This window comes from Cavia porcellus, unplaced genomic scaffold, assembly GCF_034190915.1.
Source record: "Cavia porcellus strain 051 isolate PalLab524CR breed Dunkin Hartley unplaced genomic scaffold, mCavPor4.1 scaffold_28, whole genome shotgun sequence".
Classification (NCBI taxonomy): domain Eukaryota; kingdom Metazoa; phylum Chordata; class Mammalia; order Rodentia; family Caviidae; genus Cavia; species Cavia porcellus.
In genome coordinates this window covers 50,314,158-50,332,292 of record NW_026947511.1, presented here as the reverse complement: position 1 = coordinate 50,332,292, position 18,135 = coordinate 50,314,158, and the positions used below count along the sequence as shown (strand labels likewise).

General features: G+C 37.0%; 1 protein-coding gene across 6 annotated transcripts in view; it reads right to left on the bottom strand.

The window, feature by feature from the left end:
• The window catches only part of LOC106028489 (butyrophilin subfamily 1 member A1-like), a 47,778-nt gene extending 30,267 nt beyond the window's left edge, over positions 1–17,511 (bottom strand). For 5 of the 6 annotated variants that reach the window (XM_063239113.1, XM_063239117.1, XM_063239118.1 and 2 more), the window contains exons 1-3: positions 17,374–17,511; positions 9,616–9,636; positions 8,459–8,566 (exon numbers count right to left, since the gene is read on the bottom strand). In XM_063239113.1, coding sequence (XP_063095183.1) covers positions 8,459–8,566; positions 9,616–9,636; positions 17,374–17,434 — 190 coding nt within the window. In that variant the 5' untranslated portion in view covers positions 17,435–17,511. The remainder of the gene's footprint in view (positions 1–8,458; positions 8,567–9,615; positions 9,637–17,373) is intronic. The other variant, XM_063239114.1, reaches the window with a different exon arrangement.
• Between the last annotated feature and the right edge of the window lie 624 nt (positions 17,512–18,135).

The window sequence follows — 18,135 nt, the reverse complement described above, 5'->3', positions numbered from 1 at the left end:
TACTCTACACATGGGTATGCACAATGGAGTGCTACTCAGTTATAAATAAGGATTGCATTGAGGCTTTTATAGGTAAATGGATGCAATTTGAAACCATAATCATAAGTGAAATAAATAAAACTCACACGTGTAGATATCATATTGTCTCCCTAGCATAAAAAACTGAAAGAGCAAATAAGATCCAAAATCTACAATAAATATTGTGTAAATTGTGTAAAGGTAAGAAATTCCTCAAAGGGTAAAAGTAAGTGGGATGGGGAAAGAAGGACAAAAGGAAGGGGAAAGGAAAAGGACAAAGCTTGTGTGTATATATATACACACACACACAAGATAGCTAAGATGACTATAGTACTAATTCTGTTAGTTCTGGGAAAAGAACAGTTAATAATCATATGATTAGATCAATTTTGCATGTCTATATCTGGTAATCCAAGCAACCCTTTTGAAGATGACAATATGCAATATAACAACCATTGTTAAATTCTTATCATCTTGTTTTGAAGGCCTACACTGTTACTGTTTTGGATTTGTTGTGTCTTTTGCTATTTGTTTTTCTTTTCTATGTTTTTCTCTTTTAAATAAAAAAATGAGCATGCATTTATTCTTGTCATATGATTATTTTCAATTTTATGGAAGATACTTAGAAAGAGGATGAGAAAGAGGATGACTGGATCAAATGGAATTTCTATTTTCAATTTTTGAGGACTCTCCACACTGATTTGCATAAAGATTACAATAGTTTACATTTCCACCAACAATGTAGAAGAGTTCTTTCCCCACATCTTCACTAGCATTTGTTATATTTCAATGTTTTGGTGATAATCATTCTTTTTAGTGTAAGAAAGTATCTCAATATGATTTTAATTTGCATTTCTCTAATGGCCAGCCATATTGAACATTTTTTTCACGTATTTATTGGCCATTTGTACTCCTTCTGTGAAGTGTCTTTATGTAGATAAGGATTTGTCTGATTGGGTCTTTTATTTTGAGGAGTCTAACTTTTGTTAGTTTTTTACTTTTTAGTACTGGGGATCTAACTCACAACCTCACACTTGTTGAGCAGGCACCTGTACCACTGAGCTAAATCCTCAGCCCTGAGTTTTCTATGTATTTGATCTGAAGAATATGTGGCAAATTTTTTCCCGTTCTGCAGGCTGTCAATCACTCTGTTGATTTTTACCTTTGCCTTGCAGAAGCTTTCATATTTGACGGGATCCCATTTGCTGATTCTCAGTAGTATTTGTTGTGACATTGATATTCTCTTTAAAAAGTCCTTACCTGTGCCTGTGTCTTCAAGAACTTTACCTGTTTTCTCTTCTGGAAGATTGTTTCTGCTGTAAAAGTTATGTCTTTGATCCATTTTGATTTTAGTTTGGGTTTAGACTCAATCTTCTGTGTGTGGTTAGTGATGAATTTATATCTAGATATTCTTTGAGTTTACTTTGCTTGCATTTTGATGAGGAGCTTGCATTATTCTATCTAAATCATTCATCACGTTTGAGAAAATTTTACTACTCTTTTCCTTTAAAAATGTTTTAACTGTTATCTCTTTTACTTGTCATTTTGGAAATCCTATGAATGAAATAGGCATTAGAATCTTGAACTTATCAGAGTTCACCAGAACTCTGCTCACTATCTATGTTCCTTGCTTTTCACTTTGCAGTCATTTATTTGATCATCGCCATCTGGTATTGTACCATTCTGTAATAAATTTTCGATGCTGTACCTTTCAGTTATAAAATTTTGATTTGTTTTTTTAGTAGTTTATATTTCTCAGCTATGAATTTCTATCCTTTGCACTTCTTGTATCTTTTAATTCATCTAGTGGAGCAATTTCTGTCTTGTCTTCCCCCTCCTTTTCTCTCTCTCCCTTTCTTTCTCTACCCATTATTGTGGGTGATTATCTCCCAACAGCAAGAATCTATGCAGAGGAAGAGAAAAAGGCAGAGAAGTTCTTTACTTCAAATGAGATTAGGAAAATGTATAAAATGTGGCAAACAGTACTAAATTTTGTAGAAAGATGCAAGTGAATTTTGTAGAAAAGCACCATCGAATAAGATTAGCAGTGTGAATGATGACTCTGTTTAATCTGCAATGTCACATTTCTGCAAAATTCTCAAAAAGAGGTAAAAGCAACTGTCATTGGACAGGTTCCTTGTCAAAGTTGCATGGAAAGGGAAAGATTCCATTGAGTCTATAGACAGTCAGACCTTAGTGAAAATTGTCCCCTCTAAAACTCTCCTCTCCCATTTCTCCCTCGCACCAGCCATGAAGGTTTTCAAAGGTAAATGCAGTTTGATTTCTTCATATTTTGTATTTTCTTTAATATTCTGTATTCTGTTACAGAATATTAAATTATATGAATATTTTTGCATTGTGGAACAAACTATCTGGTTTCTGTTATTCTTTATAGGGAACTTGGCATTGATATACAAGTGTTTTGATTACAAGCATATTTCTTGAAAGAGTTATGCTCACAAACCATGGTTTTACTGTATTCATTTATATGCTATGGACACTTTAGTTAGTGATATATTTTAGATACTGTGACTAGTGCTATATGACGGGGTTTAGCGATCTCTGCAACATGATTTTATAGCTGGGTAACATGGTAGCTCTGTTTTTAATTTTTTGAGGCTACACGAAGACATAGGAGAAATCCTTTCTGAAACTGGTCTGGGAAAGTTTTTTTCTTTTTGGTTAGAAAACCAAAGTACAGGCAAATAAAACAGACAAAAGTTATGACATTAAACTGAACAACTTTTTTTCCATAAAAAGAGGGAAATAAAAAAGCAAAGAATTAGGGGCTGGGGATTTAGCTCAGCGGCATAAGCACCTGCCTTGCAAGCAGGCGGTCGTGAGTTCGATCCCTGGTACTGATAAAAAGAAAAAAAAAGCAAAGAATTAGCCAACTGAACAACAGAAAATACATGCCAACTATCTGATGCAAGATTATCATCTAGGATATATAAAAGGAAATTAAACAACACAATAGCAGATAAAAATAACAATCTGATTTTAGAATGGGCAAAAGATGTAAGATAAATTCCTCAAGGGAAACCATGTAAGTGGCCAGTGGGTGAATGGATATTCATTATCATCAGTCACCTGGGAAATTCAAGTCAAAATCATAATGAGATGTCACTTCCCTGCAATTATTATGACTAAAATGAAAAGATAAGAATAAAGATACAAGTACAGAGAAGTGGAAATGCTGGTTGGAGTATGAATTAGTACAGCCATTATGTAAAAGAGTCTGGAGGTACCTTAAGGACTGGAGTGTTAGAACAGATAAAGCAGGAACTCTGGGAAGCAAATCCCTTCTCTTATCCAAGATTGCCTGTTGGAGCTCTTTAAATTTTTTTTTTTTTTTTTGGTACCAGGGATCAATCTCATGACCTTGCACTTGCCAGGCAGGTGCTTGCACCACTGAGCTAAATCCCTGGCCCCCTTTTTTTTTAGTTGAATGACTTTTAGAGATAAACACTGTGAAGTGCCATTTCTTATTTTTATTTTATTGTAGGATTTGAACCCAGGACATTTGCACTGGTCTATACCCAAGCACACTCAACCTTTGTTCTTTCCTATCTCCTGTCTGTTTTTTCATCCTTTTGTCTTCCTTCCTCCCTTCCTTCCTTCCTTCCTTCCTTCCTTCCTTCCTTCCTTCCTTCCTTCCTTCCTTCTTTCCTTCCTATTTTGACAGGGTATCTTGGTAGGTTGCTAAGTTACCCAGGATGGGCTTGGTCTAGCAGTGCCTTGTCCCAGAGCCTCTCAGAGTCCTGGAATTACAGGTCTGGACCACCCTGTCCAGCTGTCTTTTTCCTGGAATGTGCAGCTGCTGTAGTCTCTGATTAGTTGGAATATTAGTCAGCTAATGATCCTTTAAATGTCTCAAACAATACCTCTTTTTCTTTTTTCCTAAGAAATTCTGTGTATTAGGTTATAACCTCAATGCTCATGAAGTTTGAAGTTTTGCTTTAACATTTGTTTTCTGCTGGTACAGTTTCAGGGAGCGCGGCTTGAGGCCCTCTTAGATTTTCCTGGGCATGCATACAGCCCTGCGCATGCATGTAGCCTTCTGGAGGTCCATGAACGTGCGAGAGCTTCCTAGATGTCCCTGTGGAGATCTCTCAGGAGAGAACTTCCTTTAAAATATTTCTTCTGGGTCTTAGTTGCGCAGGTGTCACATCCCTGGCTTCTTCAGATTACACCCTTGAGGCTGACTGTTTTAACCCGTTCTCTGGGGATAGGATTTTGCTATGAAGCATGTTATATGCGGTGTCACATTATGACAAAGCCCGAAAACGTTGTTTTTCCATGGAACTGTGAGACAGGCCAAATAGGTCAGTTCTCTGGCTTCTGCTGTTTTTCACACCTACTATGGTTTCAAGGTTACTCATTTTACAGGTGACTGTGGAGGTTGGAGGTAAGAAGGATGGGAGCTGGTCAAGAAGTATAAACAGGTACTTTTTTTTCTAAAAGATCATTTAATTTCTGGAATAAATCTGTTAAACTGTTGCAAATCTCTGGTTAATTTCCAGATTTCTCATTCAGAAGTTTTACCAGTATTCACCTTGCTTTGATAGAGAAATTATTTACAAAGATCCTCATTTGCTCATTCAAGAAATGCTGCCCTAGTCAGGTGTGATGGCTCACACCTGTAATTCCAGCACTCAGGAGACTGAGGCAGGAGGATCACTGCAAGTTCAAGATCAGCCTGAACTGCATAGCGAGGTTCTGTCTCAAAGAAAAAAAAAATTCTGCCCTTCACAGCAAATGTGTTCAGTGGCACTGCAGTGTCTCTCTGACTTCTTTGTAATTCATGTAGATTTTACAGGTGGCTCTAAGTGGTTTTGTGATTGGTAGATACTTCAAATGCCTTTTCATGCATTATATTGTTGTACCTTCAATTACAGGAGATGAAGGTAAAAAGTGTCTTTATTATCAGTGTCAGCTCCATTCAAACCTTTGCATGATCATCATATGACAATGTTTAGTTTCCCTCTGTAAGCCTAGATATTTCCTGTGCCATGTTTTACTAGTACTGAAAACCTAAAATTCTAAATCCTTAGAAGAGTTCTAAAAACACTGCGTACAATTATTTTCTTATCCACATGTGCGATTTCAGTTTGAAATTATTTGCTGGTAAATCTACTGTAATCTCTGGCAGTTTTTCCTTCAGCTCTCAGGCTGGGGCATCAGTATGTGTGCAGATGCCATGGTGCAGCCTCTGGGCACCCAGCAGTGACCTCCCCCTGCAGATTCTCTTGTTGTGCCATGGAAGCCTCCTCCTCTCTCCCATAACTCTGGCCTCTGATACCACTCTTGCCCCTGCTATTGCCAGTGCTGCTGTCAAAAACAGGCCCAAGCCAGTTCCAGTCAATTCTGTTGCACCATGGCTTCTTTGACCCCCACAGGTACCTGACTGTTCATTGGCCCAGGCTGTGTGTGTGCACCAGCTGTTATGCCCACAGCCCTGAGCCGGTTTATTTATTTATTTTTGTATGGGAATGGAACTCAAGGCCTCGTGGTTGCCAGGTAGGTGCCGTGCCCTGAGCTCCATCCCCAGCCCTGTATATTTGGGTAGGGTGGTTCTGCATCACTACCTCATGTGAGCACTGCCTGCTGGTGTGTTTCCTCTGCTTACACGTGTGCTCCAATTTCTCAGTGGAGTGTCTTATGAAACAAATGTTCAAATTAAAATTATTGGAATTCTCACAATAACGGCAATGGATCATTACACCAAGAATCCAAGAATAGGACCATTCTCAGTTTTGTGTTCCAAACAGCTGTTCAGGTTAAGTGCTCATGAAGCCAGCGCTGTACACGTGTGGTCCCTGGAAAATGGAGTTGCATTCCCAGGGTATGGGAAGTGTGAACATGAAAATACATGGATATGGTGGATGGAGCGTTACATCTGAGCCTGACCCCCTCTCCAAAACATCTCTGTCACTCTTTAGCTTTGAGGTTTCTCCTTTGCAAAGTTACAAAGTTTTCCTCACGCAAGAGCCACAAAACCAAAGCCAAGTCTGCTTGGTATTTTCACCTGGAGTAGCACAGCAGCTCTCCTGTTGCTTGCTGAGTGGTAGCCTTCCGTGAAATGTCTGCAGTTGGTTTTTTCATAGATAGGTATTTGAGTCCCTTAGATTGTGTTACTAGATGCTTTGTGAGATTATCAGTAAAATTATTGTTTTAAGTATGATTAGAAGTTTTAAAAAATCTGCTCAAATTTTGCCCCCTGTATATACCAGCATCCAGTTTTTAAAACTATTTTCACTTTATATACATTTAAATTGAATTTAAATTTTTTCTTGATTTTGTTTATTAGTATTTATTTGAATTCAGCATTTTAGTTTTTAAAATAATTTTCATGGGATTATTCTCCAATCATCGTTGACTCACAGTTTCTTCTTTGAATCTATGCTGAAAAATGTAATTTTTTGAATATTTATGCACATTTAAGATTTTTGAATTTGTAGATACTATATATTATTTTCTGCAATGATACAAAATATTTAGAAAAATGTAATAGCTTAAATTCATGAATAGCCTAACATTTTCTCATTAACTTGCTAGAGAATTTAAGATTACTTTTTAACACTTACTCATTCTTTATGATAAATTTTAATTCAATCTTGCATCTTATTTAGAAATCTCTGTCTCCTCTTATAGCGTTAGAGTTCCCTTGACTCCTGAATATGCTTGCCAACACATGCAATCTCTTCCTTCTACTTCGGCCTCCACCTCCCCTGCCCTCTTCTCCTCTCCTCCTTTCTCCTCCCCTTTCCTCTCCCTCTCCTTCTCCTCTCTTTCTCCTTGTCTCCTTCACCCCCTCTCCTTTCTCCTCCTTTCAATAATATCCATCCTTACAGATATAAGGTGGTTTGGGAAGTGATACTTTATAATATCTTAATTTGCATTTGCATGATAATTAATGATCATAAGCTCATACACACATGACCATTTTGTATACCTTTGTTGAACAAAGGTCTGAACATTAGTTCTGTCCTATTTTGAAAAGGTTAGTCATTGTTCTGCAGTTGGATTGTAACATTGTTTTATAACTTTTTGTGTATTAATTCTTTATCAAATATGTGATTTGCAAGCATTTCCCCCAATTTATAGGTTGAATTTTCATTTATTGATTGTTTCCTGTGCACAACTGTCTAATTTGATGTAGTACCACTTATTTATTTTTGATTTTGTAACCTGAATTTGTGAGTAATGGCAAAAAAATATCAGAGGGGCTGGCTCACAGTGGCCAAGTGAGGGATTAGACTTAACTGTCTGTTGATGGATGATTTGAAACAGAAATGTAATTTTTACATGTTTTACATTACTCAGCCTTAAGAATTAGAGAAGGACTTGGAGAACCTCACGCTAAGTGAAATAAGTCAGACAAAAAAGAAAATACTGCACAATTTCACTCTCATTCAGAATCTAAGAACCAACCAGGCAACCAACCACCAACTCCAGGAGACTGAGAGTAAAACTGGTTATCATGAGTAGAGAGGACAGGAAAGAAACAGGGAAGTGGAGATCAAAAGATACAACAGAGCAGGTGCATAAGATGAACAACCGTGGAGAGCTAATGCACAAGAATAAGGTAGTGAATACATTGTATAGCATGTAGGTGTGTCAAACAGTAAGTTTTAAAATTGCTCTTGTCACCAAAAGAAGTGCTCAGTGAGGTGATGGGTAAGCAAATCTGCTTCACTGTGGCACCCTCGTTAGTGTCTCTGCCATCTGGAGTATCATACTGTAAAAGCTGAATACATACCATAAATTTATTAATAATATTAATAACAATGTAAACATCTGTTTGCTGATATAAGCTCTCTCTATATGGCCATTAAGATTTTTATGAAATAGCTTAGTGGTAGGGGATTCATGGCCTTTTTTCAGGCATTTTCAATATTTGAGACAGGTACCATCATGAAATGCTTTCTTATATGAAGTTCAAATGTGACTCTTTAAAGCATAAATCAGTTATTTCTAATCTAAGTAACTGAAATAAATTAGAAGCCAGGCAGGTAGGCAGACAGACAGACAGATAAATAGAAAATCTCTCATTGCGAATTTCTATATTTGGTCAGTTTTTTAAGTCCTTCAAATATTGTGTGTTTGCTTGTTAACCATATTGATTGATTGATTTATTGAATGTGTAAATTTTAAGGAAGTTATTCAGAATCTTTACATTTTAAAAAATGATATACTTGAACTCATGGCTTACTAAAATCTGTCTTAACTACTGTTTCCCAGAAATAAAGCAGTTCTCGTTAAGAGTGAGCCGTGAATAACAGCGGGAGACTGCCAATTGTGTGTACAGTCCTGCTTCTGTAACGGTAAGAGCAGATCCTTCTCATCTTTCATTCCTATTCAGAAACCGATTCGAAGCCTATTACAGCAGCGAGCAGCTTCTCTGTGACATCGTAACTTTGCATACTTAAAAACATACCACTTGCGTCATACTCAGTTTTGGTCACAAGAATAAAGGCTATCAGAATCCACAGGAGAAGGTTATTTGTACTGGTGGTGTCTATGTTGTCCACTTTGACAAAGTATTCTGAAAAATAAATGCCACAGAATTTCCTTGTTAACATCCAGACAGACCTTGTGCTTTCTGAAGAGAAGTTTTATCCACGAAATGGAGTCCTATACAGGATGTGACCAAGTTTCATCCTGTGCCTGTGGGAGAACCTCATTCTCCTTGGAGCCACCCAGAGGGGGATGTGGCAGTCACTGAAGACAGGTGGAGATGGATGTCCCAGGTCAGGCCAAGGCGGAGAGGGCTGCGGGCTCTCCTGGGAAGTGAAGGAGCCCCATCAGCTCCAGGCCTGCCTTTACTGCTGCTGTCCCAGAGAGCCAGCCTGATCTGGGCGGGCCTAGCAAATGACAGCTTTGGGGCAAAGTGAAGCCTGACAGGTAGTCTTAGGGAACCTATAATTTCAGAAGGAATTTTGTATTTTTAAATCACTGAAAGAATAAGAATGAGAATCATAGTTCAAAACACAAAATTCCATAAAATTAAAGTTCTAGTGCTCATAAACCTTAGCCGTCCCTGTTCACGTGTGTGTGGCCCAAGCTGCTTTGTGCCCTGACAGCAGAAGTGAGGAGCTGCAACCCTGGCCAAGGGGCCCAACCACAGGCCGAGGAGCTGCGGCACAGGCTGCCCATGGTGACTCAGGAGCCTCTGAAGCAGCTCATCCTCACCCTGCTGCGTTCTCTTTTAAGTCTTTGCTAATTAGCACAGAATCACAAGCATGGCAAAGAAGAAAGTAAGATGAAATAGGACTTCCAATGAACATTTGGGGGTGTGGTGGGGAGCGGGTTAATTTATTGTTGAAATGTGTGCATTTACTGTATGCAGCGCCATCAAATCTAAAAGAATGCAATGTGCAGTGATGTCACCTGGGCAGCACTCATCACGATATTCTCAAATTATGGTAAAATATATCTTTGATATTAAACAGGATGAGAAAATTTTTGTTGAATTTAGAAAACAATGTGCAATCCCCATAGAGGAATACAACATGGTATCTCCCTGCCTGATACATTAAAATACCAGGGTGTGTGTGACACGGTCTTTTATGAGAGAAAATAGGAAATACTCACCTCTATAATCCAATTGTTTTGCTGAAACAAACACACAAAAATCACAGGTAAGAAGATATTCTTCAAACATTGAAAAGGAAAAGAAATTTGTAAATTAAGATCAAGGAAGTCTAATACCAATTCTCTCATGAGTATTTTTAGAGGATAGTCAGAGATGCAATAAAAAGAGAAAAGCAAAAGTATTATGTACTTTGCATACTTCAAAAAATTTGAACTGAAAAAGGAAAGTAAAATTTATATTTTTTGCCATAAAACACATGCTTTTTAAATACTATACAAGTTTTCATACTTCATCAGATGAAAGCTGAAGTAGCAGGAGTAAAGGTGCTAAGTGAACTTAAAACTTTCTCATATATGAACCTGAAGTTGAAAACACTCCCCTGTGCTTTCTGGGGAATGTTATACATATATATTTTTTTTCTCAGGCCCAGAGTTTGTTTTCTATGGACAATAAATAAATATTTTCCATGATGGACTACACATTATTCTCTATAATTTATTACTACGTAGGGAAAACAAAATCTGGGAACTCAAAACATGCCTCCTTAGCATTTTTTTTAATCTAAAGGGCAAAAAAAAAAAAAAACCGGAAACAATTATATGCAACCCACACCTCTTTCCACACTGAGGAAGGTATAGCCTCTCTTTTCCCAGAGACATTGGGTCAATGACAGACCAAAGGAATTTGAAAGTATACTTTCCCCTTTTATTTTCTTCTCATATATTTTTCTTATACTTTCCTGCCTTCAGAGACCTGAAACTGTTCATCTTTGCCTTCTTGCTTGTCTAAGACTTATCATTCTCTCTTGGTATCAGATAAGCCCTAAGCCACTGTCATGGGTTAATTTTCTCCAAGGTTTCTCCTGCATGATTTGGACTTCAGACATTGTTACACTTGCTTGTTCTTCACTTGTTCATCTGTGTTTACTCACAGCACAGCACGATTTTATAAGGGAGCATAAGCGCAGGTGTGTCAAACACGTGTTTAATCTTCTGAATGTTTCTATTTATAAAAGCATCAAAATTTTCAACACTGATTTTTGGTGTACAGAGTAAAAAAAGAACAGAGTATGAATTCCTATATAAACTACAGTGAAAATAGCAATAGTACTCTACAAAGAAAAAATCTTTTCTTCAGTTATCACACCTAATGTGGCCTTCATACATGACAACAGCATATTCCATGCAAAAACTGCTCCATAGGGGCTGGGGATTTAGCTCAGCGGCATAAGTGCCTGCCTTGCAAGCAGGCAGTCATGAGTTTGATCCCCAGTACCGATAAAAAGGAAAAAGACAAAAAAACAAAACAAAACAAAACAAAAAACACCAAAAAACCAAAAACCAAACAAACAAAAAAAACTGCTCCATGGAGCATCATGTGAGTATAAATCCTGGTTTCACAAATTTGCTGTGCACACACCATGCCTTTTGTCATACCAAGTGGGCAAACACAAAGATTGTTTCCTGTATTCCCTTAGGGGAAGGTACTGAGACACACAGCAGCTACTGCTACACGAAAGTAACAATTGACAGTAGAAAAGTAAAGGGGTGTGTTTGTAGGACATTCTGTTATGCTTAATTATCATAAGGGTCTTCCCCAAATATAAACTCCATAAGACTTGAAGAAAAGTATTATTTTCCTCCTCTTCAATACACTTTAGTGACACAAAGCTTTAAGAGATACAAAGTGGGAAGGAATATGGAAGGAAAAATGTAGGCAGTTGTGCCTCTGTAGCATTTTCTATGACCTAGAATCACCTGTGAGGTAGCCCTTCCCAGATGAGTAAGAAACTGACAAACCCAGCGCTACTCTGCCTCTTGGGCTGAGTCTCATCTGCCAGTCTCAGACCTGAAGAACTACAACTGACCAAGGAGTACATGGGTTCTTCCTACTCGGAGCTAATTTAGAAATGTCTAACAGGCTTTTAGATGTGCTTAGAATTTGTTTTCTCTAACAGCACATGAAATTTATATAACTATTGTTGTTTTTAAGTTGTATGAGCAAAAACCAGTAACACAATATAGAAGTGGGCTAAGAATTTGAATATACATTTCTGTAAAAAAAACTTTCATACTATGGTTAATACTGGCTTATCTGAAGTAACATTTAATTTGTGTGTGTTACTTCAGACTAGCAAGAAGCACTTAAATTGCTTAATTTATATTTTTTCAATAATAAATAAACCCAAAGCTCATACAAGGAAAGAAATTTTGAGGATAAGAGGAGAAATTAATGCTATTGAGACTTAAAAAGAATACAAAGAATCAATGAATTGAAAACTTGAATCTTTGAAAAAGTGAATCACATTGATAAAACACTGGCCAGCCTCAGCAAAAAGAGGAAAGAAAAATGTCAAATTCAAGCAATTAGGAATGAAAAGAGGGAAATCACAACAAATCTCGCAGAAATTTAGATGATCACCAGTGCCTACTACCAGAACCTACATTTTAAGATGGGAAACACAGAAGATTGCTAGACAAAGTCCAACTGCCAAAACAAAATCAAGAAGATATAAAAATGATAAATAACCCAATATCAGCCAATAAAATTGCAAATGTAATTGAAAATTTACCAACAAAGAAAAGCTGTCAGGTCCTGAGCAATTCATGGTTGAATTCTACAAGAAATTTAGAGAGAAACTAATACCACTAATGCTGAAATTCTTTAGTGAAATTGAAAGAAAAGCAGTACTTCTAAAATGATTTCTGATTCCAAAACCAGAGAAGAACCCAACCAAAAAAGAAAACTGCAGGCCAGTCTCTCTAATGAATATAGATGCAAAAATCCTCAATAAGTTACTGGCAAACAGAATGCAGCAAATCATCAAGAATATGACCAACTTGGAATCATATTAGGAATGCAGGGATGGTTCAATCTACACAAATCAATAAATGTAATATACCATATTATATGGTTGATATATTGTGTGAACTTGAGAAGTCTGGAAGCTTAACTCAGAGCCTCTACATCCTGGGGTGTAGAGTACAAGCCATTATGACTCCAGAATGTTGTTCATTGTGTCACCTTGAGGTCAGAAATTTAACTAAGTGCTTCAGCAGGTGACCAGGATCCTAACTTTATAAATATCCTTAGCCTGTACAAGAGGAGAGCATAGAGATGGTGTGGTGTGAGTGCTTCACCCACCCTAGTGGTGTAGCTTGCTTACAATATAAGGGAGGAAAAGAGGTTTGCTATTCCTCATTTTTTTCACTCTTGCTGCTTTTGCTGTCTTCTTCAGCCTTAAAGGGTTGCCCCTGTCCCATGATGCCCTTCCTTGGAGCCAGCTGATTATGGACTGAAACTTCCACAATTTGTGAGTTAAATAAGTCTTTCCTTCTGTAATTTTGAGTGTAAAGTATTTTGTCCCAGAAATGAGACAAAAATAATCAAAACACAATATTAACAGAACCAAAGACAAAAGTCACAGGATCATCTCAATAGATGCAGAAAAAGCATTTGACAGAAGTTCAACACTCAGTTATGATAAAAACACTACAGAATACTGAAATAGAAAGACTTTTTTTTATCAATCTCATAAAAGCCATCTATGAGAAACCAACAGCTAACATCATACTAAAGGCCAAAAACTTAAAGTTTTCATTCTAAAGTCAGAAACAAGACAAGGATGTCCACTGTCACCACTTCTATTCAGTATAGTTCTGGAATCGACCCAAGAAATTAGACAAGAGAAACAAATAAAAATAAGGACAGGAAGGAAAGAAGTTAAATTATAATTATTTGCAGATGACATGATACTGTACATAGAAGATGCTAAAAGCTCCACCATTGTACATAGATTTAATAAACAAATTCAGTAGTGTAGCTAGATACAAGGTCATCACTCAGAAATCCATAGCATTCCTGTACACAATCAACAAACACACATAGAAACATTAGGGAAACCTCACAATAGCAATAGCATCAAAAAAAAAAGAGATGCCTAGTAATCAATCTAACAGATGAAGTAAAAGATCTATACAATGAAAATTACATTACTCTTTAAAAGGGAAGTAAAAAGGGGATCAGAAAATGGAAAGATATTCCTTGTTCATGGATAGGAAAAACTAACAGTGAAAATAGCCATACTCCCACAATTGTTATACAGATTTAATGCAATCCCAATCAAAATACCATTACCATACCTCACAGAACTAGAAAAAACATTCCTAAAATTCACTTGGAACTAGAAGAGACCTAGAATAACAAAAGCAATCATGTGTAACAAAGGCAAGGCAGGAGGCATCACAATTCCTGACTTGAAGATATACCACAAAGCTAATGTGCTAAAATCAGCATGGTATTGGGAAAGAAACAGACCTTGTGGTTAATGGAATAGATTGGAAGATGCAGGTGCATCCCTAAACACACTAAACAACCTGTGTCCAACAAAGGAGCCAAACATATTCACTGGAAGATAATCTTTTAATAAATGGTGCTGGAAGAACTGGTTTGTCACATGCTGAGGAATAAAACTAGATACATGTCTATCACCATGTGCTAACCTAAAATCAAAATGGGTCAAAGATCTAATTATTAAGACAGAAATATTAAATATACTGGATGAGAAAATAGGTAGAAATCTTGAAGACATACTTTTAGGCAGAGACTTCATGAACAAAATTCAGACCACCTGGGACATACAATAAAGAATCAGCAAATAATTTTAATAAGAATCTCATCTTATTAAGCTTTTTCACAATGAAAGAAATGAAAAGACAACCCATATAGTGGGAACAAATTATAGCCAGTTGTCCATCAGGCAAAGGACTTATATCTAGAACTTACAAGGAACTAAAAAAAATCAGCCCCCCCAATTCAAAAACTCAGTTCAAAAATAGGCATCTGAGATGAATACATACTTCTCAGATGGAGAAATACAAATTACAAATAAATATGTGAAAAAATGTTCAACATCACTGGTCATTCAAGAGACACAAATTACAACAACACTGAGATTGTATCTCACTCTAAAAAGAATATCTGCCATCAAGCACTCAACCAATAACAAATGCTGGAGAGGCTGTGGGGAAAATGGAACCCTTCTCCACTGTCGGTTGGAGTGTAGACTGGTGCAACCACTGTGGAAATCAATATGGAGATTCCTCAATAAAACTAGGATTGGAGGTCCCATTTGACCCAGCTATTCCCTTTCTGGGTATCTTCCCCAAAGAATTAGAAATATTATGCTGCATTTATGTATGTGCACACATGTTTATAGCAGCCCAATTTCTGATAGTTGAATCACGGAAACAATACAAATGCCCATCAGCTGAGGAAAGGATTAAAAAATGTGCTTTAAAAAAAGTGTAATGGAAAACTACTCAGTTGTAACATGATAAAATTGATTTTTTATATGTAAATGAATACAACTGGAGACCATACGTGTCAGTGGAACAAACCAAACCCACATGTGTAAACATCATATTATCTCACCAGTGTGAGAATCTGAAAAAGGAAACAGGATTCAAAATATACAATAGATAATATGAATGTGGAAGAAACTGTTCAAAAGATAAGGAAAGCTGTAATGGGACAAAGGGAAAGAAGATAAAAGGAAATAATATATAAATGCCAGACAGTTAAGCTAGTTATACAGCTGGTTTCTCTTGGTTCATTGAAGGGAAAGTTTTGTGTTAGAATTTTCTGGACAATGTTTTATGCCCATATCTTGTACTCTGAGAAATTATTGTGATTAGAACAATGTACATTGTGTTGATTTTTTTACCATTCCATTAGCCTATTTGGAAATGTTTTTCTTACTGTTATTTCTTTTTTTCTGTTTGAAATTTAAAAAAACTCAGTACAGTTTTCTATTTGAATATATTTGCAAATAGGGAATTCTTGTTGCATTAGAAGATTGTGCTCTAGTTTCAGAAGTTATAGTAACTTAAAAATTATTCACTTTTTCATCTAAAACTGCTGTTAGTTATGTATGTTATGTTTGCTGAGTCAGAAATACTACTAATACTTGAAAATTATTATTTCCTTCAAAATATTCTTTGAAAGTTAAAACTGTTTCACTTAAATTTTCATCTCCATGTGTTCAACCCCTTCACTAATTGGTTGAGTTTGATGCACTTTCTTACAAGCTAGTCTTCTTTTAGATGAGTTCCTCAGTATTAATTACAGAACTTGAGATCCAGTGCATTCAGAGAAAGTACAGTGCTTACTCCCTGTGTGCAAATGACTTCTATAATGAGCAGCTTAGAATTTTCTCATCATTCTTTTTGACAAAGGGACAAAATGTTGTAAGGAGGAGAAGGGACCCTTCCAGTCATATAAGGATGAATAGGTTCTATGTGGTTAAATACTGATGAAATAATCATGAATGTTCATTATCAGAATTATAATTCATGTGGTCAGCCTTTCCTCACAGAGTTCCTTTGTTATAATGTGCCTATATAAAAAATGACTCCTAAAAACTTTTGTGTCTGACTCAAACACCAAACTCCATGCTATTTTTGTTTGTTGCTTTTCAAAAAGATTTTATATAGATTGCCAAGGCCAGGTGTTCTCGAGAGAACAGAGTTTCCCATTCTCTTCTCAGGAAGAGACACTGGCATGATTTTGTGAGAAACTTGAGTTAGCAGACTCATGTCTAGATGAGGTTATATAGGACTGGCTTTCCCGGGTAGATAATGGCCACTTAGTGCGTGAGCTTGCTTGGAGCAGACACAATATGTTTATGCTCAGAGAAAACTCAGAGATTCCATGTGGGTTAGAGTTAGAGTGATATGTCTATCTCAGGAAAATGTGTATGTTGCTCACGTGAGGGTAAACTTAATGTGACCCTGCTCATGGCCAGAATTAGATTCCTTTCCTTACCAGACTGCATGGGGTAGACCTCAGTGACCTTGTAAACTTAGTTAAATGATTGTTTAATTTTTTAAAAATAACAGTTAATAGTGTAATCAAGTTAATAGTTTTGAGGATTACTGTGAATCAGAATCAGAAGCATGGTCACAATAACTGGGAGCTCGGCTCCACTCCTTAAACCTTTAGTTAGTACATATCAGAATGTTTTCACTATGCATATTAGGAGTATTTTAGATTTCCACAGCCAAAGTGAGTTTTCAATTCTACAATGTTGTATTTTTATTACCTTTAGAATGTCAGTGTCACATTCCTCAAAAACCAATTTCTGATTATATTTTTAAAATAAGTGAGTTTTAGCTAGACCTCCCTATAATTCCAGTTACTTGGGAGGGACCCACATTCAAGACCAACATGGACCACTTAGTAAGACCCTGTCTCAAAACAAAATTTGCAAAAGGCCTGTAGATGCAGGTCAGTGTCACAGTGCTTGCCAAGCATACATGAGATCTTAGGTTAAGTCCATGCTGCTGCAAGCAAATAAATGACTTTCTAATGAAATGGAAAATGGTGGAAATATGATCACAGCAGTAGTCAGAATTGTGAAGTTAACAGAAACAGATAAAAACCCGAATACGCAGGAAACATTTTCCCAGGAATATAAGAAACAAAGAGGAGAAATATGGGAACCGAGATAGTGTCCAAAACTTAGAGTGCACTGGAAAAAGACAAAGCAACAATTAACTTGAGAGCAATTGGTGGCTAAGACCTCCTTAGAGACACACATTTTGGAATGAGATTTCCAGATGGAACTCCTGGGGTCCCTGCTGGGGGTCTATTCTAACTTTGTGGTGCAAACATTTTCCTTACAGGCACTAGACTGATAGGGTCGTGCCGCACATACACAGGCTTGAATGAGAGCAAATAACTAAAATAAAACTCACCATCACGGCTCCGAATCTGACAAAGGAGAATTCTATGTGTGTCGTTTGACAGAATCTCCATCTTAAGAAGGAGGCAGTTTCAGATCTGGCAGGAAATTCCCAGCTGTGCTGCAATCTGGTTTGTCAGGAAAACAAGTGTCCTTATGCTCCCTGCCCAAACACAGGGGGAACACGCTACCCTTCTGAGCACTAGCCTGGAGCCACAGAGAAGCTTGTTTTACAAGGGTTTTGCACCTGAGAGGATGGAATTAACCAGTAAGGAAGGCGCAAGATTGGACTTGGACCTCATGGGATCATAAAACATCTTACAAGTGTTCATTTGTTCATTTGAATGGATGTGCAAATAACCACATATACCACAAATCTCAGTGGAGAAATAGTAGATCACATTTCTGTGTTATTTTTCTTCACAAAATTAACCTGAGTGAGATTGTCTAGTGTTGAAAGAGGAGAATTTTTATGTTCACTTGATAATTTATATAGACCAATAAAACTAAGCCAGGATTGCTACAGAGTGAACTGTTGGTTCTAGATTGCTTCCTTTCCCCCAAAACTTAATCCAATGATCCAAGACTCCTCATTCAAGACCCCTCTTCTTTGATCTCCTTTTGTAGAATTCTAATCCTCACAAAACTTTGATCTCCTTTTGTAGAATTCTAATCCTCACATTGGCTTCAGGATTCTTCGGCTGTCCATCTTCACCACTGTCCACTTGATTTCCTGCGTGCTACATGCATGTATGAAAATGCCTCAGTGAACTTG